Source organism: Triturus cristatus, chromosome 9 (assembly GCF_964204655.1).
Source record: "Triturus cristatus chromosome 9, aTriCri1.1, whole genome shotgun sequence".
Classification (NCBI taxonomy): Eukaryota; Metazoa; Chordata; class Amphibia; order Caudata; family Salamandridae; genus Triturus; species Triturus cristatus.
The window spans coordinates 1,140,311,101-1,140,336,543 of record NC_140592.1 but is presented as its reverse complement, the minus strand read 5'-3'; the positions used below and the strand labels follow the sequence as shown (position 1 = coordinate 1,140,336,543).

General features: G+C 46.1%; 1 protein-coding gene across 1 annotated transcript in view; it reads left to right on the top strand.

Moving 5' to 3' along the window:
• Nucleotides 1-25,443, top strand: part of RPAP1 (RNA polymerase II associated protein 1) — a 315,008-nt gene that overhangs the window by 32,720 nt on the left and 256,845 nt on the right. The window contains exons 6-7 of the mRNA XM_085627070.1: nt 1,347-1,517; nt 11,232-11,612. Coding sequence (XP_085483196.1) covers nt 1,347-1,517; nt 11,232-11,612 — 552 coding nt within the window. The remainder of the gene's footprint in view (nt 1-1,346; nt 1,518-11,231; nt 11,613-25,443) is intronic.

Sequence of the window (25,443 nt, the reverse complement as noted above, 5' to 3'; positions counted from 1 at the left end):
TGCCAATTTTCTTTCGAAAAAAACGACTGTGTGGAGTTTTGAAAACTTGAAATATTCCTTAAAAATCGAAACAATAGCCAAAACACATTTTCTCAACTGTTTTCAGGAAATATCCCAGCACTGAGTTAGAAAAAGTATCATAAAAGTTACTTACCTGCAATTTATTGTAGAAGCCCATTCATTTCAATGCACTGCCCCAAAATGTTTCTAAGTGTGGAGTTTTGAAATCTGAAAATATTCTTTAAAAATCGCACAAATAACAAAAAAGCATTTTCTTAACTGTTTTCAGGAAATGTCCCAGTGCTGAATCTAGGCATCCAGCACTGAGTTAGAAAAAGTAACGTAAAAGTAACTTACCTGCAATTTGTTGAAAAAGCCTATTCATTTCAATGTACTGCATTTGTTAAGTGTTGCATACTACTGCTCCCCTGTAAATCAAACAAAGTACAATTCCTATTGCATTTTTCAACTGTTCTATATCCAGTAACTTATTACTCAAAAGTATTTAATGCTTACCTGTACCAGGTTTGCTTGGTTCTAAAAATAAACAACAATATATTTTTATACAAAAACAATTGGCCTAGAGTTCAGTTCTTGAGTGTGTGAATTCATTTGCTGACTGAGTGTGTACCTCAAATGCTTAACCCTGTCCTCTGATGCTGCCTTACTGCTCGACCAAGCTACCACTTTAGCGAGTAAGGTTCTATCTAACGTTAACCTCTGCCTAACTCTGGAGACCCTTGGACTCTATACGCACTGTACCTCACTTTGGTGCAGTATATATAGAGCCAGTTTCTTACAACACCTGCTTGTTTCTCAGAGCCATTTAGGGCGTATCCTTTGGGGAAAATGTGTGAAAAACGCAGTTCAGTTTTGAAGCATTGCTTTGTGGGTGTTATTGAGGTTTGAGATTAAGAAAATAGGATTTTTGGCAGTCTTGACAGCTTGTAGAAAGGCAATAGATGTAAGTGTATTGATTTTCCTGTTATACCCTCATAGCCAATTGGTGAGTCTTTCTATCATTGAAACAAGAGTATGGTTTTGAGGATCAGTCTGTGATGTTAAACATGGGACCAAATGTATCTCCACACAATTATCTTGGAAGGGCATCAATATCAAGAGGCAGTGGGGACAGACTTTGTTCTCTATTTTCTTTTGCCACCTTTATATATTTCCATAACAGTAAAGTATTAGAGTGAGCAACGTACATCAACCTATTTTATTTCCATATCAGTAAGTAAATTGGTGTTCTGATGAAACCGGTCTTTTGAATAATGTTGCAATGTAAAATTTTTGGTGGGTCTACATCTCAGTTATCATTTCAAAGATATTGATACAATTTACAGGTGTGCCAAGTGTGAATATTGCCGGACCGCGCATCATCACTGGACAGGGTCTCCCTGGTCAAGGCAGTAAGGAAGAGGCACAAAGGATCCACTGCGAGAATGTTGATCGGCTGCGTGGCATGTCTAAGGAGGAGATCCGTCTTGAGCAAGAGAGACTCTTGGCCCAGCTTGGTAAGTTAACAAAGTTTTGAGTGAAACACTTGTTTCTGTGGTTTACTTTCCTCTGATCATTGACTTTTAGTTTATGAAATGCAGATCTCTCTAAAGAAATAACTATTGTATGAGTTCCTCTAGAATTGACAACAAATATCATCTGCTCAGCATGTCATCCACAAACTAGAATGCTCCACACTGATGGCCAAATCTGTACGTGGTGTTTTTTTGTTGTTGTTGCTATTTACAGATGTGCACAAGAATATACTCCTTGTTATTTCTGTAGGTGGCATCCACTTATTGGCAACCTTTACAGAAGAAGCACTGATTGAATGGGTTTTAGGAACTACTAGCTTGCATTGATGCTGCTTCGTTAGGTTGGTCACTGAATACTCAAAGACGTCTCTAGAGTGGTTTGCACCTTTAGCTAATGCTACTATGCATGTCAGCTGGAAACTTAATAGTGATAGCATTGTCTTCGTATCCGCAATAGTTTCCTTAGCACTACTTCATTTACTAACCCCTTAGGCCATACATTTCTATGTAAGGGAGTTATTAGGCACTTGCTGTGTAATTTCTGAAAGCTGGAAAGCCTTTGTTCCTAGAAAGTGGCCCAAATCGCATAACAGTGTCACAGAAGGGGTCTTATTTGGTTTGTGTCCCTTCAAGTTATGTGTTTCTTTATCTAGTAACTGTTTTCAGCACAAATACATTGTTGAGGTTTTAAGTTCTTCCCACTATCACACAAAGTCTCAAATCTCATTTATTGAATTTGGTGCAAAATTGACGGATTATGCTTTTCCACCTTGTTTGTCGGTTTAACATCTCTTTTCATATTCAGAACACCTGTTTTAGATGACCTATGACCTTGCTTTATCAACAATGCTAGCTGTCCATTTCCTACTCACTCTCTGAGCACCGGATGCTGCTTTTCTCCAAGTTATGCAGTTTGTCTTGTAGTAAACATCCGCATTCAGCAACAAGACAGTCTTCACATGTCATGCATGAGTACTTTCCTTCATCATCGACTTGCCACTTGAGTTCACAACCTTACTGCACAGTCATCGTTCATCGCTCCTTGATCATCGAGATGTATGACCCTCTGTGACAATCAGAAATATGAACCCAGAGTTATATTCAGTACGTGGCCCACTGCTGCATCATTATGGTTACTCTATTTTTTAGTATTTTTACCTTCTCATCATCTGCCTAATCCTTAACTATTTGCCTATTACACTTAACTATCCTTGCGCTGTAGCGTTTTTTTCAGTGTAGTGGATGCCACAGTATTGTTATGCCATCTAATGCATGCCATATAGTAGGGGTGTACATTCAATCTGGACAAATGAGGTGGCTTCATAACTCCTTCTCTAGTCGTTACTTACAAGTCTGGTGTAGCGCCTGATTCGCTGCTGTCCATCTTTTCTTTGGCTCCATGAACTAGCCATGCTGAACTTGTGCCCTCTGCCTACATCAACTCAGCTGTGGGTTCCCCATTGGGAGCACCCAATTCTTCAGCAAATGTGTTTGTGTTAGTTTTGAATGCTATTCTACTGGATCTATAAACCAAGACTCTGCTGCACGGTGTTCATCAGTTGTTCAACTTGTAGAATCTGTTGTGCCTCATCAAATTTAATAATTTCCATCTTCATTTGTTCTTCAACCAATGCCCCCCCAGTGTGTTTTCTGTGGGGCTCATCTTTTCCACCCACAGCTTCTGTGGTGAATCTTCAGTTTCCATTAATTATTTCTTTAATTGCTTTCACAGTTCATGAGCCTGCAGCATTTACTGCATTATTATCGCCTTCAGTGCCAGCTTCAGTTCCTTCTTCAACATTAGTAGCCAGTCCTACTAACATCCTGTCAACATAGCCATTGTCTGCACTCATTTTTACAACTTACAACTTCTTCACAGTATGTCAATGATTTGTGGCTGAAGTAGACATATCTCAAAGAGCCTTTTTTGTAATCAAGTCCTACAGCCTTGTCTACATCTTGGTACCTCGGCCAGCTCTTGGACCTCACTCTTCTTCATATATAGCCCCATGACTTCATCTGTGTTTTCACCATTGACTAAAATGCCTTACTATTCTGAGCCATCATACAGCATGACTTCCTCTCTGGCTTCGTTGTCACCATTTTCACTCTTTCTAAACTCAGTAGAAATTGATGATGTAATTGCAGTGCTATCTCCATCTCTGGTGGATTCAAAAATACGAGGAGACAATAATTTGCTAATGAAAAATTGAAAAAAAGGCAAAAGAAAGGCAACCAGAAGACCGGTGCTGAGTCTATTCTTTCAAAGTGTGAAATTCACCCCACCCCTCCAACCCCATCATCAGACCTGACCCTAGATTTCTGCAATTCAGAAACAAGCTCAGGAAACACTCATTTGCCACCCCATTGGAGAACTTTGCTATGAGCGATGGATCCCTAAACTTCTTCCTTTCACTACCACTACCTTGTTCTCCTTGTAGAAATAACACCCTCCGCCACCCATTTTATACATTGTACCATTCCTTCAATCAATCAATCAATCAATCAATCAATCAATCAGGGGTTTGTATAGCGCACTACTCACCCGTGAGGGTCTCAAGGCGCTGGGGGGGAAGCTCCAGATCAGTCGGAGAGCCAGGTCTTGAGGTCCTTCCTGAATGTGTGCAGGGTTGGGGAGCATCTGATGTTCACGGGGAGGGGGACCTTTGCCAGGGCGTGGTTGGCGGAGCGGAGGTTTCTCTTGGGTACGTGGAAGGATAATCTCTTGTTGAGGTATTTGGGTCTGATGTCGTGAGGGATTTGTAGGTGTGGGTAAGGAGTTTGAAAGTGGCCGTCTTCTCGACAGGGAGCCAGTGGAGATCTCGTAGGTGTTGGGTCATGTGTTTGTGGCGTGGAGTCCTGAGGACGAGTCTGGTAGCGGCGTTCTGGATGGTCTGGAGTCTGTGTAGGAGAGATCTGTTGATTCCGGCGTATAGGGCGTTGTCATAGTCCGGTCTGCTGGTTATGAGCGCGTGGATAACAGTCTTTCTGCACTCCGGGGGATCCATTTGAAGGTCTTGCGGAGGATGCGCAGGCAGTTGAAGCTAGTGGAGGTGACTGCGTTGATCTGGCGGTTCATGGAGAGGGAAGAGTCGAGGATGATGCCGAGGTTACGTGCGTGGTCTGTAGGAGTGGGTGGGTTCCCGAGGGCGGAGGGCCACCAGGAATTGTCCCAGGCGGAGTTGCAGGGTCCGAGGATGAGGACCTCGGTCTTCTCTGAGTTGAGCTTCAAACAGCTGTCTTTCATCCAGGCTGCCACGTTCTTCATTCCCTCCTGGAAGCAGAGCCTAGTGTCTTCGGGATTCTTTGTGAGTGAGAGGATGAGCTGGGTGTCGTCCGCATAGGATACAATGCTGAGCCCATGCTGTCTGAATATGGCGGCGAGGGGGGCCATGTAGATGTTGAAGAGCGTAGGACTGAGTGATGAGCCTTGGGGCACTCCACAGTTGATGTCCGTGGGTTCGGAGAGGAAGGGAGGGAGTCTGATTCTCTGGGTTCTGCCGTAGAGAAAGAATCGGATCCAATGAAGGACGGCTCCTTGAAACCCTGCGTTGTGAAGTCTGGCTGCAAGGGTGCGATGAGAGACAGTGTCGAAGGCTGCGGAGAGGTCTAGAAGGTTGAGGGCCGCGGTGTGTCCCTGGTCGAGTAGCATGCGGATGTCATCTCTGGCGGAGACAAGAGCAGTCTCGGTGCTGTGGTTCCTGCGGTATCCGGACTGGGAGGAGTCTAGGATGGAGTTCTCTTCGATGAAAGTGGTCAGCTGAGCGTTCACAAGTCTCTCGATGACTTTGGGTGCGAAACGGAGAAGAGAGTTGGGCCGGTAGTTTTTCAGGTCCGCTGGGTCGGCCATGGGCTTCTTGAGGAGGGGTTTAACCTCCGCCCTCTTCCAGTTTTCTGGGAAGATGCCGGACGTGATGGTTGATGGTCAGTCCAAGTTCGGGTGCAATGGCGGCGTAGGCCTTGTGGAATATGTGCGGTGGGCAGGGGTCCGTTGGGGCTCCTGGGTGGGCTTTATGCATGGTCGCGGTGATGTGTTCGACAGTAGCCGGCTTCCCGGTTGAGATGGTTGGATGATCGGCCGTGAAGGGGCGGTGGGTGATGTCCAGCGTCGGTTGGCTGAAATTGTCGTAGAGGTCCTTGATCTTCCGGTGGAATTATGAGCTGAGCTTGTCGCAGAGTTGCTGGGAAGGTGTGACGTCCGTGGCTTCGCTGGGTGGTTTAGTGAGCTTCTGTATGACGCTGAACAATTCCTTGGCGTTGGTCGCGTTGGTCTGGATTTTGTCTCTTATGAAGGTCCCTTTTGGTGTCCCTTATGCGCTGGTGGTATTCCTTCAGGGCGCTGCTGTGGTTGTTCCGCGGTTATCTGGTTTTGCCAGGTTTTCTCTAGGCGTCTGCAAGAGCGTCTGGCTTGCTGTAGTTCTGTGGTGAACCAGGCGGCCTTCAGCGGGTGTTGCTTGGTGGGGTGTCGGAGGGGTGCGAGTTTGTCGGCGCAGCAGGCGATCCAGCGGTGGAGTTCTGTGGCTGCGGAGTTAATGTCGGTCGTGGCGTTGGGGGGGGTCTTGGCAGAGGGTGGTGTGGAGTAGTTCCTCTGTGACCTTGCTCCAGTTTCTTTGTGGTGGTCGCGGGGCAGGCTTGGGTGCGGTGGTGGTGTTGAAGGTGAAATGGACGTAATGGTGGTCCGTCCAGGACGGCTGGGTGGTGTGTCTGAACCGGATGTCTGTTCTTCCCGTGAAGATAGGGTCCAGAGTGTGTCCAGCTCTGTGCGTGGGTGTGTTGACCAGCTGCTTCAGTCCGAGGTTGACGAGGCTGTCGAGGAGAGTGATGGAGTGGAGGTCGTTTCGGTTGTCGAGGTGGAAGTTCAGGTCCCCGAGGAGAATATAGTCCGTGGAGGTGATTGCATGGGGTGCGGTGAGCTCGGCGATGGTGGTTGCGGACTGGGTGCGAAGGCCCAGTGGTCTGCAGATGATGGTGCCGCGTAACGTGGTCCTGGGGCTGGTCCGGATCTGGAAGTGGAGGTGTTCTGTGTCAGAGTAGGGGTCATTTGTGCTGGATGTGGAGAGTCGGAGGGGGTCTTGTGTGCGATGGCGAGTCCTCCTCCTGGGTGGTGGGGGCGGTCTTTTCTCTGGACCTTGTAGCCGTCCGGGATGGCAGTGGCGATGTCGGGGCCAGAGGTGGCGTTGGTCCAGGTTTCTGTCAAGAAACGACATCTGGCGAGAGGGTGTCGATCAGGTCCCAGATCTCTACGGTGTGTTGGTGCAGGGAGAGCACGTTGAGGAGGACGCAGGTCAGGGTGTTGGTGGTGCGTGCGTTGGGCGGGCCTTCGGAGGTGGTGGTGGCATTGTCAATTGTGAAGGATCTGTGGCAGGCTCTGCACGAGAACTCTCCCTGGGTGGTGTTCGGTGCGGATCTTACGCAGCTGGTGTGTCTTCCGGAATTGAGTGCGTTGAGGGTGGTAGAATTGTAGCGGTGGGTCCTGGGAGAGCCAGGGTTCCTGGCGCTGGTCACGTCCGGGTCGCAGACGGGCTTGCCTTCGGTGCGCCTTTGGCGCGCCAGTGGTGCGTCCACTGAGCGACTGCGCAGCGGTCTGCATTATGTAGGGGAGGAGTGGGACACTCAGCTGGGAGGCGGGAACGGGCGCGGGGAGAGGGGAGGGGCCGGGTGAGCAGTGGCGGGAAGCGTGGAATGGGGACGGGGCGAGGGGGCAAGATTCAGGTAAAGGCAGACAAATATAATGAAGGCAAGAATATCACAGTGACACAGGAATACAGAAGAAAAGCAGGCAAGCAGGCAAATTACAACAAAAAACAAATGAATGGTACTCTGAAGCAGCAGACTCGACCACACAAGGCAGGGGGCCCAGAGGCAGCACTGGATCGCAGGAGCTGTCGGGGATAGTGCAGGCCTGTGACCGAGGTCAAGGTCCTTGAGCAATCTCTGCAACCAATCTCGATTCACACAATGTTTATTCAGATACAGTGGTTTACTGCTGCAGCTGTTAGCGAGCAATATCCATCAGAAAGGTAGCAGTTGCTGAAATAACCCTGCTTGTGCTCTTTACATGATGGTGTAGGATTTATGAAGGGAGGATAGTAAGAGATTCAATTCTGTGGCAAAATCACTGTTAGGTTAGGTTAGTAGGAAAGTGACGAGCTCTACCAGGAAAAATAGCATTTCACTCAGTACTAAGAAAAATAGCACATTATCTATTTGCATTTATTCCTAGTGAGCAATCTCAACTGCTGTAGCCCAAGTGTTTAACACTCATAGTGTGACCTACTTTTTTGTTACATTGTGTTACTATTTTTCGTTCTCTTTTCCACACCTCTTCTTAAATAGACATCTGGAACATACTGTTTTAGGTACTTCTCTCTACTTTCTCTGAAACAGAAGAAATTATTTTAATGTTTACTTTTATTTTACTCCTACTTTCCTCTCCTAATTAGTGGAAATATTCATAATGTAGTAACATGTAAAGACTACAAGGGGAACCACAGTTGAAGGTAAGTAACTTGATCTCATAAGTAAGTAAACATTTCAAATGGTCTGTTCTCTAAAAGTGGTTTGGTCAATCTGCTACTTAGATTAACACATTTTGGTTTTAGAGTTTATAGTACAATCCCACAAATTGCACTCCGTGTTCATGTTGTCACAAAAAAAGTGTATGTTTTTGTGTTGTTTGTTTGTGGAATGTATGTTTTTTTACCTTGTTTTTATTTGCAGTGGCATAGCACACAACATGACAGTGCAGTACATCTGTCTGTATCGCAGAGAATACAATATCACAGTCTAATAGAATTTTTAATCAAAATAAAACAATTTGAATATTTATCCACATTTGGGGCTGAAGACCCAGTACAGTAGCCACATCAGGTCTGCCACACAACCCTATCCTATATCCAATGAACAATAAGCGACACCACACCTGCATTTCTTTTTTCCTGAACAAACTAATAGAAAAAAAGGAGTCTAACAACATTAACAGATAATAAATCGACAGCAGTGGTAGCATACACCCATTGTGGGTCCCCCGGATCCCCAACCTGTCTTCAATAGGAGAGGGGGAGGTGGTGAGCGAGGAAAAAAGCCTGGGTGGGTGTGAACTTCACCTCAAGAGAAGGAAGGGGGTCAAAAAAGACCCAATGATCACCAGAGCCAAACACTAGGAGTCCGGCTTTCAACCCCCCAGCAGCCACAGACATACGCAGACACACAACCTAAAATGTTTTATGTTTTTATAGGAAAGTGGATTATTATTTAGGGTGGACAATTTGTTTTTTTCCTGATGTTCTTTTGTTCTCCTTTTTAAAAGCAGACCCACAAGCACTTAATGGTTTGTTTCAGGCTTTCGGTAGGTTGCTGCTCATACTCCCCGCAGCGCATTGGACTCTGCTTCTATCCACTTATTGTGGACATTAGGCCTATCACTTATCTTTCTTTACAAAGGTGGCCGGTCCTGCTTGGGTTGTAGGCGACATGCTGTGTATTTACCTGATTGGGTGAGTCCTGATCTCACTGCCTGCCCTCCTGGTTTGAATATGACTCTGCCGGCCCGCTGGTTTGTAGGCAATTCTGTAATGAATTTTCACATTAATTGTTCTGCTAATAAAAATCGATTTAATACTAAAGAAAAATCCTCCTTAAGCGGGCTGCAGCTGAAAATCTAGCGGCAGTCGTGGTACTGAAAACTATATACTTTAGGGAGGTTGATCTCTCTGGAGCTTTGGCAAATTCTCACTGAAAAAATTCAAAGTCCCAACACAAGATGGGACTTGGTTGTTGTTTTGGAGGTTCTGGGAGCCTTGACCGTGATGAAATTGACTTTGAATCCAATACCAGTACTCTGGTGGAAATGTTTTTTAGTTTCCAAAGTTTATTCTGGTCCCCAAACAACCACAGCAGTACACTTATAAGGCCCCCATGACCTCATAGGAGGGCATTTAGAGACAGTCAGGGTGCCAAGCAGAGGCCTACAGCAAAGTCCAGTCCAAGTCCAGCTGTCACTGGTCAGCAGGGTTCTTTCAGAAAAAGTTCTCTTGCAGCTTGTTGTGTCCCTGTAGACACAAAGTAGGTCAGTAAACTGAACATTGGAGATTCCTTCTTTTGGGGAGCAGGCCTAATCCCTTAGTGTTCGTTCCCCTCAGTCACAGAGGGCACGTCCAGTCCTCCTCTCATCTTCTGCAGATCCAGAAAGTGTTCTGAGGAGGTGCCTTGCGGTGTCACATTTATTCATGGCACCAGCTAGTTGGTGGGGGAAACTCCTGGGCAGTCCCTAACCATCCAGGTAGAAGTTCCCTCAGGCACCCCACCCACCTTTTTCAGCAAATCCTGTTTTCCCTAGCACAAACAATCCCTCAGTCTCCTTCTCCCCTTATGCAGAGCCTGTGTGCCCACCCAGAAGTATGGCCAGGGTAATGAGTAGTCCCTTCCTAGGTTGTCACTCAAAACTGATTCTAGGGGTAGCTTTCATCCCACAGGGTTTGGTGCCAGCCTGCCGAGGGAATCAAAACCTGGGACTTTCCAAGTGCTACCTACCATTTGCTAGTAACAAGGCAGGCCTCTTTGAAGTTAATTAAGTTCCTGGGCCCATCCCATTTGGTCTTCCTATCAGGGTTAGAAAATACCTCCCCACTCCCAGGCCATTCTCTCTGATCTGGGAACAGTTTGCACACCTCTTTCACATCTGCTTCAGGCATGTACAGTCTGGGCAGTTGCTGGTAAGCTAATGCAAATTAGCTGCCAGATGCTTCGGGCAGGGTAAAGGTAACTTTCTAAATTACATTTCCAACATATTTAATACCAATTTGACTTCAATGTAACTTTTTGAAACACTGAAATAGGTCTTTAGATGTAGTCTGTAGATGGTACAGATGAAAAGGTACAGATTACATTTTATAATCTATACTATCATTTATCTATGTGCCAGCTGCATCCTGAGCAGCGACAATGCTGTGTTGGACTAAGTCACTGGGGAAACATGCCATTTGTAATGTCACTCATGTTCACTGTTAAATATCATACACCTGCCTTGTGAGCTGAAAGGTACGCTTCGGGGTGACCTATTTAATATTAAATCTGGTTTCCATACTTGTGAAAAAAGTAATTTGGATGGGTCTGTGCAGGAGGGCTCAAGCTGCTGCTATCAGGCTGCATAAAGTAGGCCTTAAGCCACATTTTCACTGCTGCTACAGCAGTCCACAGGTCACAGTGAATGTTCCATGCCATTGGATGTTCTATGGCCTTATAGGAAAGTTTAATCTGCTAATCAGCTTTTGAGCCAATTTCGACATGTTTTAGGGATCAGAGCACATTAATTGGGTACTGGATGGTAGTGTCTTTTTGTTAGAGCTCAAGAGTACCAGCAGGTGGGTCCCTAATAAAAATAAAAAACTGGAATGTGTCCACCTTAAATGGAGTCACTCTGTAACCGTTTTAATGTTGTTTTAGAAATTGTGAGATTCTGTTTTGAAGTGTTACATTTGGGCCAGCCCTTCATGTTGAATGGGCTTAAGCATGCTCACCCTGTTACAGAGATGGTTTATTTTGTGATGTACACTGAGTTACAAACTACTTCATTAATGATTCTGGAACATAAAAATGTATCTGCTTTCAGTCTCCATTTTACAACAGGGTATCTTGAAATATGTGAAGTTGTTGTGTTAACCTTCTAAGCAGAAACCTCCTTTTTATTTCCCATAGATCCTAGTTTGATTTCCTTTTTGAAGTCCCAAGGTTCAGGAGGAGCAAGAAGAATGAAAGCAGATTTACCCGTATTACCTAACGATAAAGTAGCTGTGTGTAGTGGGGATGAATTACAGACTGGAGTAAGCATGGCTTCCTGTGAACAGGAACAAAGTACACTCAAGTCAACAAAGAGAGCGGACTTACTTAAGGAAGAACTTGTGGATTTTTCATCAAAGGATGGATGCACTAAGTCATGTGGTAATGTGGAGAAAGCAACAAAGGAAGAAACCATGGAGACTTCTCTGAACATCGATGAACTTGCGACAGATAACAGCATAGTTTCTTCCACGAACAAAGATAATTTGAAGGACAAGGATGAAACAATGGAAATTGCAGGTAAGAAATAACACCACAGCAGTCCAATCATAGGATATGCTATGAATAGAGCCTGAAAATAATCAGAATAGGAACTGCTGCCCCTCCCTATCAAAATATGTTCAATCAAATGTGAACTAATACCAAGTTCAATGTATAGCTTTTGCCCTAGGCTTCACGGTTATTGTTTCCCTTGATAACAGCTTCGAACATCTATTCAATCTGTATATAGTCACAAGAATCCATTTCCTAAATTAAGAATCCATTTCCTAAATTAACTATTTTAAATTGGTTACCATCTTTCATTATTCAAACTATGCTGCGATCACATTGTCATAATAATTTAAATATCAAGACCAAAGTGTGTTCCATATTTTAGTGTGTTTATCTGGGCTCCCCCTTGCAAGTTATATTGATTTTTCAAGTATGGCACATCCATCTATGGCCTGCCACCACTAATGTATTGCGGTTGCCTCCATTGACAACCATTCTCTAGCTGAGTTTTCTCTTAACGACTAAACGCCCCAAGCCAATCGATATCTCTATATATCTGGGCTAACCCCCCTCCTCCTTCATTATTCCTTCATTATTGCTAGTTTCGTTGACTGAGCCACGGGCAGTAGTGGTAGTTCTGCTAATGGCCCAGAATCTTATTCTCTTTTTCCAAGACCATGTTATGTGGATGAAGTCCCATTTTTCGGTTTGGCAGCTCAGAAATTTTGTACTGGGGCATTTTGCCCATCTTCTGCAGCCTCTCAGGTATATAGTATGTCCTATGCATGTATTTTAATTGGGGGAGTCATAGTTCGGCTGAGATTATCATGGTCCGGGCTGCCATTTTCAACTCCCCCTAGTTATTTTCTTCTAGTGTGCATACATAATTCTCCCACGCTAATTTAAGTTCAGCATCCTTTCAGGGCTGTAAGAAATTGGAATTGTCAGGGTAAACGCTTAAAATCACTAAATTGACCTGAGCTCAACCCCTGGTAGAAATATCACAAAATAAAAATCCCATAATTACAAAAAAACAATAACGGGAAATGGATATATGATTTATTTTTGCAGTTTTAAGTTGGGATAGCGCCAGGTAGAGCAAAGTTCCAATGATAGTCCATGGTTGCGGTAGGCTGAGGCGCAATATGATGCTGGACCCAATGTAGCGTAGGCTGAATACACCAACCACGTTGGTCCTGGTTAAAGGACTAAAGTCAGAAGGTAAAATCTTTAAGTCTGAGTCCACCACAGGAGGGAGCACTTAGAGACTCACAGGGCGCCAGACAGAGTTCAAACAGCAAGGTCCAGTCAGCTGGTAGTCGCAGCAAAAAGGCCCTGGTGTGTCCCTGTATCTTGAACCGGTGGTCATCCTTATGACCCTTGGAGACCACTTCTCTGTCTGGGCTCTTCTCAGGTTGCAGTCCTCTTCAGATTTTCCACAGGGCCAGGAGTGCTATGAGCAGGGTGCCTGGGGATGTCACAATTATGCCTGGCACGAGCTAGTGGGTGGGACGAAATCCTGGACACACCCTAACCAATGGACTAAAAGGGGCCCAGTTTCAACCCTACCTACTTTGGGCATTTTCAAGGTGGTGAAAGCCTTTAGCCATACTAAACTTGTGCTCTTAGGGCTGGGGATGTGTGTAGGGGGCGTACAGTGCACAGTGCCTGCCACCTGGTACAGGGACACCCAGTGCACCCACACCCCCCCAAACACATTGGGGGCCTGCAATGGGACCCCGGAGACATTCTCCGCATGCCTTTCCATGGCGGTTCCACCACTGCGGAAAGGCTGGCTACCGCCGGCATCATAATCATGCCGGCGGAGCCTGACCCTGCACCGACCCCATTTTAGCGGTCCAGCTCCGCCCGCCAGGCAAGCGTGCAGACTGCTACTGGCGGAAAAGTGGCGGGCGGAAAATCACACCGCCGCGGTCGTCACTGCCATGCTAATGGGACTGGCGTTTTTCTGTGTTGCGATCGTGGGCGGATGACCGCTGCTGGCCCGGCAGCGGCCATCCTGTGAGCGTTGCATTCCCGTAGTCCAGTCTTGACAGCACCAGGGATTGAGCGGCTTGTTTGAGGTCATTGGGAGGGATGAAGTGTTTTATTTTGTTGAGTAGTTTAAGATTGAGGAAGGCGCTCTTTGCAGTGTTCTTGATGTGTTTACTCATGTCTAACAGAGTGATTCCCAGCGATTTTACGGAATTGGCTGGGGTGGGGTTATGGTTGACCGCATCAATAGTTTTTAACCATTCTGTGATTTGGGGGTTCGTCTCCTTGTTGGAGATGAAGAGGATTTCTGTCTTGTCTTGGTTTAGTTTCAGGTGGTTGTCTGATAACCAGTGCTGGACTTCTCTCAGAGTGTCGTTCAGTCTTTGGGTATCGTCAGCATAGAGGTGGAAGGGAATGTTTTTTTTTTTTTAAATATGTTGGCAAGTGGTTCCATATAGATGTTGAAAAGCTGCGGCCAGAGAGCTGATCCTTGTGGGACACCCCTGCTAACGGGGAGTAGGTCCGATGAGAAGTTTTTGATTTTTATTCTTTGGGAGCGATTTTGTAGAAAAGAGATGAACCATTGTAAGACCGCCTCTTCTGCTCCAACCCTTTCTTTAAGTGTCTTAATGAGAAGTTTGTGGTCAACTGTGTCGAAGGTTGCCGATAGGTCCAGGAGTATGAGTAGGCAACATTGACCTGTGTCAAGAGGTTTGTGCATATCGTCTATTATATTTAGGATCGCTGTCTCTGTGCTGCATCCTTTTCTGAAACCCGATTGGTGGGGGTCAAGAAGGTTTGTGCTGGCCAGGTTTTGAGTAAGTTGGATGAGAAGAACACATCTTTCCAGGATTTTAGCTAGGAGAGTGAGGTTGGAGATGGGTCTGAAGTTGTTCAGATCGTTTGTGTCAGAGTCCGGTTTATTCAGTAGAGGTGTGTCTTGGCCGATTTTGAGACAATCCAGCATGACTCCAGTGCTTAGAGAGCTGTTTATAATCTGTCCAGAACGGGGCTATGGTGAGTTTGAGATTTTTGGCCAGTTGGGCAGGTATGGGGTCCAGGACGTGTGCTGAGGGTTTGGAGTTGGAAATCATTTTGATCATCTCTGCTTCGGAGATGGGATTGAAAGATTTCCATAAGTTTGCGGGGCGCTTAGGAGTGGTCTCTTCCATCTCTGGGGGCAATTTACTGGCCGGGGGACTACGGTGAACGTCCAGGGAGAGTTCTATCTTAGTGATTTTGTCATTGAAGAAATTGGCAAAGTTATCTCATAGGTCTTTTGAGGCCACAGCTAGTGTCGAAGTGGGTTTGGAAGTTTGTTGCCTAATGAGATTGAAGAGTTCTTTGGGCCTGTTTTTAGCATTACCAAGGTCATTACAGAAGAAGGAAGATTTTTCGTTCATTATGTGCTTTTTATATTTTCCGCGCACAGATTTGAGTCTATCTCGTTGGATTGTTTCGCCAGAGTCTTTCTGCAGCTCTTCGATTTCTTCTTTCGGAGTTTATGTCTGTGTTGAACCATGATCTAGATGGTATGTCCCTGACTCTTTTTAGTTTCAATGGGGCTTTTTGGTCCATAATGGAGGTCATAGTGGAGTTATAGTGAGAGGTGAGTTCTGTTGTTGAGAGCTCGCCGTTGTGGATGGGGAGGAGGGAGTCTACCCTTTCCTCCAGGTCATCAAGGCAAATCTGACTTAGATCTCTCCCCCAGTGGGGGTGGGGGGGGGTCTTGTGTACGAGGCTGGCGATGGATCGTTTGGTTGATGTGGAAGAGAATGATATGGTGATCAGACCAGTCGCAAGGTGTGGTCGATGGAGACTAAATCTGGTTGTGCGATAATGGCATCCAGGATTGAGCCTCTGTTGTGGGTTTTCTTGGTGCGGTGTTGGGTGAGGTTGTAGTTGCTTAGGAGATTGTTTAGGGTTTTAATTAGCTTTTTTTTTCTTTCCAGTGTAGATTGAGGTCACCTAGAATTATGCTGTTGGAGTCACGGAGTGAGTAGTGAGTTATCAGGTTGGAGAGGTGATCTCCGAATGAGGCAGTGTTTCCTGGAGGATGGCAGATGAGATGGCAGAGTAGTGTTTTGTTATTGCTTGTCTTGATGGTGGCAGTGAGACATTCGAAAGAGTTATATTCAAGGGCATCGGTTTCCGTCACGGGGATGTTGTTCTTGTGTATGATTGCTATACCTCCTCCTCGTTGTTTTTTTCTGTCTTTGTGGATGATTGCGAAGCCCGGGGGCACAAGCAAGTCCATAGTTGGGGGGGGGGGGGGGTTCTCGTTTATCCATGTTTCGGTGATGAACGTGATGTCAATGTTGTGGGTGAGGATGGTCTCAGACAGTTCTGTAGCATGTTTGGTTGACCATCAGCAGTTAACAAGCATGCATTTAGTAGAGGATCCCTCCTCCGTTTTGGGTTTTTTCTTTTGGGGGGCCCTGGGGATATTGGTGAGGAAGGCTGGGGATCTTGAGGATCTGGTGGTGGAGCGGTTTCTTCCAAATCCGGTGACAACCTGGATCATGGAGCTGGAGGTGGCAGTAGTGGATGAGTCATATGAGGAGGCAAGATCCATCACTTCATTCTGGGACATTGCGGCTCTTGTTCTTTTGGGTCTCAGAGTCTGGTTTAGGAGGGGGGTTGTGGTCCAGCTGATCCGTTTGGACTTGTGGGGTCTTGTGTGATTGGAGTTGGTGAGTGTGGGTTTCGTAAATGAGTTTGTTCGGATTTCGTGGTGTGGTGAGGTTCCGTACGATTTCGGTGAGGCCCAGTATTACCGTTTTTAGCTGGCTTTCCAGCAGGGCAAGTCGCTGGGTCGTTTCTGTGGGGGAGGGGGTGGGGGTGTCCGGGGAGGTCGTTGTGGCTCTTGTTCTTTTGGGTCTTTGTGTCTGGTTCCAGATGGGGGTAGTGGTCAATCTGGGTCGTTGAGTCTTGGGTGGCTTTGCGTGATTGGCGTTGGAGAGTGTGGGTGTTGGGTGGGATCTTGGGGGTGGCTTTTGGTGTTGAAATTGCTCAAGTTGTCCCTATGGGTAGTCCTGGATGTGGGGAGTGGGAGATCACGGCGTGGTTTGCGGGTGAGATTTGGGAGTCATTGACTGCGGGCAAGGTTCACTGGTTGTTAGCTGTGAGTGGGGGTTTAAGGAAGGAATGGGTGTGTGTTGTTCAGTAGGGGGCTGGAGAGCCTCATCAGTGATGGGGCTCTGACTGCTAGAGAAGGGGGGGAGAGAATTGAGAGCTATCGGAGGGGGTGAGTGTTGTTCAGTAGGAGGTTGGAGAGCCTCAACAGTGATGGGGCTCTGACTGCTTGAGGAGGGGGGGAGAGAGTTGGGAGCTATCAGGGGGTAGGTGGGGGAGAGGATGGTGTCTGGAAGGGGGAGGTTGGCTTGCAAGGCAGGGGATTTGTGGTTGCTTTGTGCGATCTTCAGGATGGGCGGCCTAACAGGGGATAGGGAGTTGGACTGGCGGGGGCAGTGTAAAAGCGATGGAGCGGTGGGGAGCGAGTGGAAGAGGGAGTCGAAAGCTTCTAGGTTGTCATTGTTGGCTTGGATCATGACTGTGTCATTGGTGTAGATGGTCACAGAGGTGTAGCCGCTGTGTAAAGAAAGGGCGGTTTGGGAGGATGATCGTTAGTTTGCTGCTGTGGGGGGTGTTAGTTGTTTTAGATATGAGAAGAAGTGTTTTGAGGGTAGCGTTCCACATAGCAGGCCACGAGGTATGGAATAGGAGATCCATTTTTAGCTGGCCTTTGGAGGAGCAGTGGTATATGTCGGCGAAAAGAATTTCCGGGTGTTGTCTAATTAGTTTGTGTTTGAGGTTTCTTTTTGCTTTTGGTGTGAGGTTGGGTGGGAAAATGATGGAGAAGGAATTCGGGCCTTGAGGTTTCAGTCTGTAGGGTGTGGGGGTCGGAGGGGGGAGGTGGTGGGCGATGACATTTTAGTTTTAGGTTGGGGAGATTGCCCAGAGATTGTGTTCAGTCTGTTGGTCGGAGAAGATATAACTGTAAGGAGAAGGGGTTGGTACCCTTCTCCGTGGCTAGGTGGGAAATGGGGAAGTGTTTATTGCCCCTTCTGATCGTAAGAGCTCAGTCTTAAAGTCCGCGGCGTGGGTTAGTAGTGAGTTGGAGGAGAGGGTGTTACTCTTCTGCTTATCTCTTCTAGCTTTGGAAGGGGTGAAGGTGTGGAGTGGGTTCTCTGGAGAGGTGATGAAGGGCGGTGGTCTGCGGGTCCGATTAGTTTTCCCTCAGTTGCTTTCCATAGTTTGTTTATTTAAATTTTTTTAACAGATTCCTAAGTTGATTAATTATTCCTGAGTTATCATTTTTTTCACAGATTCCTAAATTGAGTTGATTATTCCTGAGTTATCATTAATATTCCCACAATGGGTTGTTCTTCGCAGATTCTGCGGTGTTAGAGAGTTTTCCTGTGAAGTAGAGAGATTAGAGGCAGGCGGCCACCATCTTAGGGGCAGGCACCGGGATGTGGTGAAGCAAGGGTGTGCTGCGCCTCTAGTCTCAGTTTTCTAAGTTGATAGTTATTCCAGTGGTTGTTCAATTTATTCCCAAATTGGATGTTCTTCCACGATTTTATTTAATCCACATTGATTGAGAGTTTTCCGGTGCAGTGGAGATTTAGGGGTGGGTGGCCGCCATCTTAGGGATAGGTGTAGCGAGGGTGTCTCTTAGTGGGCGTTGCATGTTTAGCAGTGCTGTTCCCAATCATTTCAAATCCACATTGTGATGACTCATACAGTATGTATGCATAACTAAACATGCACTAAGGTAAAAAGTGCAACACTTTTTATCTCACATTTCTGTCAAATATAAAACAAAAATCAGCTGTTTATTACCCGTTTAAAACTTGATTAACCTAGAATTAACACTTGAAGACTTGCCTTGTTAAATCCCTGGCATTTCCACTTATATAATGTTGGTCCAGTAACTATTTTGAAAGCGCAGCATTCTTTAATGGTGCCCACGCACTTGAGGCAGCTGCACCAATTCCCCTTTTGTAAATATACTTGGATGTTCTTTCTTAACTTCTGGGCTGCATTCACAGAGATGCCAAAGTCATTCACCACTTCCTGCACAAACAATGTATCCCTCTCTATCTTGCTTTCTGTCTATTCTGCGCAGCTCTTACTCCTATCCACTATGCCACATAATTCCACGACAGAAATACACTCCACACAATTCCACCACACACAATTGCACCATTAACATTTCCAAGACAACCAACATAATTACACTCCACACACATCCACTACACTCCAAACAAAACACATACATAAAAAACATCTTCATTTACTACACCAATAGCTCTAAGTCTCAGAAATGTGACACCTATTGCATTGCAAATACTTGTTAAAGATGTTATCGTGTTGTGTCATGTTGGTCTCTTTTATGATTTTATTTCTAAAATATAATAATGATCTTTGAACTACTGTGTTATACTATCCTAACTAATTTGGGGAGTGGCTCACAGCCAACATCTTGGGCTGCAGTTAGAGCATCTCATGTTTTCCCCAGTTCAACTTGATACTAGATATGGAGTCACTTATGTACTTAGATACTGGACATTTAGGAGGTTCTCAAAGGTGGGTGGGGGAGTTCCCTTTCCTTCTGGTCTTTGAATGCCCATCTCTGGTCCTTTGTCCATTTAAAGGATGCACTTATAACGGCAACTAAGTATGTGGACCAGTGACTTCCTTACCACTCCTGTCCGACTTAATACTTAAACCTGTGTCTCGTGTGATCTTTTGGGTTGTTTCAGAATTCAGATGATCCTGATGTGTTGGTAATCTTACTTTGTACCATGACTTATACTCCTCTAAATCTGGTAGATCATTTCCCGCCACATGAGCTATTGGGGCCTCCTGTTTGCAGTCCTGCTCTTCTTCCGTGGACTTGTTTCCTTCCAATTCTGACATTATATCTTGTGTCTTTGTTGCTGTGTATCATACTTTTTATTCTGCAGGGCGCATAGTTTCTGTTTTATCACCTCAACTGCTTTCCGTTGGTATTCTACTTTTCTGAGAATCATAGTCATCTATTCTTGTAGACAGGCTATGCACAGGATGTTTTCCCAGTCAGTGTAGTTAGTTCAGCTCTTTGGCTATAACCACTCTAGGCGGATCTCCTGGTTGTGGGGTTGGCATCATGATATGTTGTGCTTGTTCCACCACAAAGCGAGTTGACTGTTCTTCTTTAGGTACCTAGAGTTCAACCATATTCGTAAGAAAAGTTCAGGTTTAGTGCCTTCTGCCCCTTCCGAGACTTCCACTACTCTTATGTCATTTCTTATAGAGTTACCTGCCCGGTCCTCTACATTGTGTGCAATGCACTTACCTTCCTCAAGGCAAGCTATTTTGCTGCTAACGGTTATGGTTTTATCCTGTGGCTCAGGTAGTCTCTGTCTTCAAGTGAGGTGACCCTCTTCAGTTTTGCCTATTTTTTTTTATCTCGGGATTGTCCAAAGAATATGATATATATCCATTCGTGTGTATTTTGAGCTATTCATCCCCTCTGCATCTGACTGAAGTTGGGTAATTTAGTGAGCTGTCGTTCTTTCAGTGCGTGGATGACGGCTGGTTGTCCTTTGGTAGTCCGGGAAGTGCTGCCCACTGGGGATGCGGTGAGCAGGAAGGAGTGCACCAATCTTTCGCTTATTCACCTTTTCACTGATCCATGTACAGTGCCTTAGTGCTGGGCCCACTAGGACTCTGCCTCTTAAATGCCACCAATTCACTCAGTCCCCCAGAAGAGCCACCATGTGAGTCTTATGGTTGGCCCTTCCACAAACCACCCACCCACCAGCAGAGCCTAAGGGTCTTGGTCATCCCAAAGGACATCTTCCAGCCGATCTTCACCTCCTGATCCCCTCTGTTTCCTATATAGAAGCTGTATCTTCAGTCCTTGATCTGCTGCCTGCAGACCCTAGCAAGTGGCCTTGGATAAACCCTGTGTATTGGCAGTCCGGTGGGCTTCACACCCTTGATTTACTTTTTAGGACTATCTTCACAGCTGGTCCTCTCCTTCACGCTGCCTCCCAATAAGGTGCTGGGCTTTACCCTCATTCTGCCATGAGCATTTCCCAATAGGTTGACTCTGGACCAACCCAAGTGCAGTGCCATCCTCCAGCTCATTGCTCACAGCTCCAAGCACCTCCTCTCCTTGTTTGCCAGGCATCTACCTCACTGCCTCTTCCCCTCTAGGCCAAGCTGGCCCCTGCAGCCTCCTTGGGCTGGCCGGTGTGCCCCCTTCACCATATTAGTGGAATAGCAGACCTTTGAGAGCAGTGCAGCCTCTTCTATATCTGCTACTCTTCTGTACTTGCTGCCTCACTTATCTCTCATCAGCACAGGCTACCAGGTGTCCTGGGGAGCAGCATATTTCTCTGTGGCTGTTAACAGCTCAGCCACATTTTCCGATCAGCTCTCTGTGGTTTCTTCTTGCTTTCCCCAGGATTGTGTGTTGCGGTTATATCACAGTACGCAAAGATTAAGCAGGATATATCAGATTGGAGTCAGAGCTCTTTCAGAGCCCGTCTGCCATGTTTAGTGTGTTGGCCATGCCCCCCAGGGCTAATCTTTTATGTAAAAGAACGTACTTTAATTTCACATCAAAACTAAATGCTAGGCAATTTAATAGTAATGCAATACAGAGTTTTAAGTCACTTTTTGTTGGTAGGGTGCTACACCCCCCTTTACGAAACACTCTCTCCTCTATGTTTGAGAGCCTTTGATTACAGTTCCCAACACACTACAAGCATAGACACTGATTAGGCAGATAGCATCAAATGCTCTCACTGGTCAGTTACATAAGTTAGTTCAATATATTTTACCCCTTGCGTTTACGTGGTAAACGTCTCAAGTCTACACAATAGACTTTTCCTCGGTCTTTAGTCTCTATTCGCATGTTCAGGCTAAGCCCTGAGATTACCTGCTGGTGAGCTCTGCAATTCATGTTGTGTGGCAGATGTGGTTCATGCTGCTGACCTCATGACAATGACTCCTTTTCGGCAATCAGCCGCAGTGTCAGCCTTGCATTGCAACAGATATTGCTGGATGCAGTCAGTGGTGCAGGCTATTGAAGCTGCACCCTGCCTTTGCAGCACAGGTCCAACCGGCTTCTTCTCTGTGACAACTTTCTCAAGGTGTTCCTCACTTCGAGAACATGTTGTGATTCGTGCTTGGACTGTCTTTCCTGCTGCAGGGCCAGGCATGACCCTTCCGACTCTAATCACAAAGGTAGGCTTCTAGGCATTCTGGCATTATGTGCAAACTGCAGTTATGGACCATTAGATCTGGCAGACTGGCTGTCACGCAGACATTAGCTCTAGTTACACAGCCTTGCTTTGAGTACTCTGCTGGGCACTTCCTACCGAGGTCAATAGGAGCTTGGACCTCGAATAAAATGGGGTGGTTTGAATCCTACTTTATATAAACATTTTCCAGACGGAGACGGGTGTTGTGAATCCACTGTGCAAGGTATTAGAACCGGTCTGGTTCCCTTTCAGTGTAATTTTCTGGCTGCTTCTCCGACACAGCCTTTGTGAAACATGGTGCCTCTCACAGCAGGTAGCAGTAGGGCCTGCTCCAAACATCCAAAACAAGGGCACAATGAAGAGTGAGATCTCTTCAACTGGCAGCCATCAGCCCTCTAACCACTGACCAACAACAGGGATGGCCCTTCCTAGAAACTTCTTCACCTTGAACAACACATACCGCAATCCCATCCATCACCCATACGGTCTACCAAATGACATTGCACAGGAACAACTCATCAGCAGCCTTTTACTAACAAAGTACTGGTTGAATTTCTAAAGGCAGCCCTGTCTCCATCCTTCCTCACTTCAGTGTCTGGGTCTTCATCCTTGAGACACAGGAATGCAGGCAATATACCTCCACAGCATGGGGTGTGCTCTTCACTTCCTCTAGCTTGTGCCAGGCTACAGGCTTTTATACATGTGCTACATACTCATTGCACATATTATGCACCCGGCCTGCACACAGGATGTCAGCGCAAAGTTCTGGGTTTCACCTAAAAGGGGTGAAGTTTTGATGACCTGATGGCTGGTCACTGGAGTCCAGTAAAGCGCACAAATTAAGCCTCTAATCACTGGAGTCCAACTACCAGTTATGGATCCATCTGGTAGACCTGATTTTGGCGATGACCAGCACCTGAGATCAAAGGCAGCATACGAGAGACAACTAGAGGGTCTGCTTTATTTAAAAGTTTCATAGGGTCCTCCAAACCCGGGTGTCCAATCTGTTCTTTTTGCTAGTCAGAGTTTGATAACGTCTGAGCCTAGATTCTCCAGTCAGAAGAGTTCACAGGTCCTACGTACAGGATGCCTCCATCTGCTTCTGTTGCTAAGGAGATGGGAAAAGCACAACAAATAAGGAATGGGCGAGTTCACCTTGTGGAAAGGAAATCTACACTAGACAAAGTGAATGGCTGGAAACCACCCAGTCTCCATGTACACAGGTTTCGGACAGAGGGACAGGAACAGTGTATATACAGCCTGGGCTCTCCGAGCTGGACATCTCCAACTTGATTCAAAGGAGACCATTATTTAGTACAGCACCTACACACGCTATTCTCCAGTCCACCTTTGAAATCCACACAACATCCATCCTACATACATGTGGCAAGCATGATAAGGATGAGAGATCACTTTATGGGAAATGGAAAGACTTCCTAAAGTGTCTGCCACCCCTACTGGTCTTCAAATAGCCTGCGTTGAAAAGGCAGTAGCCAACTGTTGCGCTTCGCTTTGGATTTCCCTCTGCAATGCTAACATAGTTCTGATCTCTAGAAACCCCCCAAAAACATAAAGGAAGCAGTTTTCCTCTGCAATGCGAACATAACTCTAATCTCTGGAAACCCCAAAAAACATAAAGGAAGCAGTTCCAGTGGACTTTTGTGATTCCCGAGCTAAATAGATGAAAAACACACAGTAAGTCAGAATATATTTATTTGCATTTGAGAAAGGCGATTGGATGCCGAAAAGCGTCATGCAGTCTAACTTGCATTAATAAAAGGATTGTATACCAGGCTTCCTGTGTGGGCTCTTTCCTTCCGGAGAGGGAAGGGACTGGTTTCTATGTGTGGGTGCAGCCATGAGAACCGAGAGCCCCCCTCCAACAAGAGTTCGGCGTATCAGTGGCAACTTTTGGTGGTGTCTCAAAACGTTTGGGAAACGCCGAACCGCCGCGTCTGGTAGCACTCTGCGAGTCCAGTCACTGCTGGATTGTGACTTCACAAGGATGCCTGCACTTACTAAAGTTACCGGTGTCCCTGCATGCTACTGGAGTAACGCGGCTGGAGGAAGGGCCGAGATTCAACACCTCGTCTCCATGGTAACTTCCTGGCACAAAGGGCAAAAGCTGCAGACACCGCCCAATGGGGCTTGTACTTACGTGATTGTCTGCATGCGATGGTGACTCGGTGTCCGAGTCTGCAAGATCCTCCCCCTTAGCCAGTGAACAGAGCCTCCACCAATCCTTTGTGAGGCTTTGGGTATTTTAAATGGACTGCGAATAGCAAGAAGGACATTTGCATTTGAGAAAGGCGATTAGATGCCGAAACGCATCATGCAGTCTAACTTGCATTAATAAAAGGATTGTATCCCAGGCTTCCTGTGTGGGCTCTTTCCTTCCAGGGAGGGAAGGGACTGGTTTCTATGTGTGGGTGCGGCCACGAGCACCGAGAGCCCCCCTCCTACAAGAGTTCGGCGTATCAGTGGCAACTTTTGGTAGTGTCTCAAAACGTTTGGGAAACGCCGAACCGACGCGTCTAGTAGCACTCTGCGAGGCCTGTCACTGCTGGATTGTGACTTCACAAGGATGTCTGCACTTACTAAAGTTACCGGTGTCCCTGCATGCTACTGGAGTAACGCGGCTGGAGGAAGGGCCGAGATTCAACACCTCGTCTCCATGGTAACTTTCTGGCACAAAGGGCAAAAGCTGCAGACACCGCCCACTGGGGCTTGTACTTACGGGATTGTCTGCATGCGATGGGGACTCGGTGTCTGAGTCTGCAAGATCCTCCCCCTTAGCCAGTGAACAGAGCCTCCACCTATCCTTTGTGAGGCTTTGTGTATTTTCAATGGACTGCGAATAGCAAGAAGGACATTTGCATTTGAGAAAGACGTTTGGATGCCGAAACGCGTCATGCAGTCTAACTTGCATTAATAAAAGGATTGTATCCCAGGCTTCCTGTGTGGGCTCTTTCTTTCCGGAGAGGGAAGGGGGCTGATATATATATATATATATATATATATATATATATATATATATATATATATCCAACCAAAAAACGCTCCTTGTGAGACCACGGACCCGTGGAGGGTGGTGTGTGCTCCGTAAGAGCACCCGGTATTCAAAATTTCTGTCCGTCACAATTGCGATAAAACACACTCTCAGGCTCCAAAGTAAGTACCCAGTGGGATGTTTATTTCCACGCTACGCGTTTCGGCTAAACAGCCTTGTTCACACGATGGAAATGCATGTAAATGTCACCATTTTTGTAAACCATTCGTACTTCCTGAGGTAGTAAACACAAAAGATGGTTTCACAATAAGAAAACACTCACTGAGTGGAATGCAAATATCGCGGCCATATTGGCATGGTTGAGTAACAAAGGAATTTCCAAGTGTATATACGTTATGCAGTGTGTCAATAAGGTTAAATACACAAACTAAACAAAATATATTCACATTATAAATAACGTGGCCAAATTGGCATGGTTAAGTAACCTAGAGATTTCCAAGTGTATATACATTTTGCAGTGTTAGGTATGTGTGTCAATAAAGTTAAATACACGAACTAGACAAAATATATTCACATTGCATTATCACTCAAG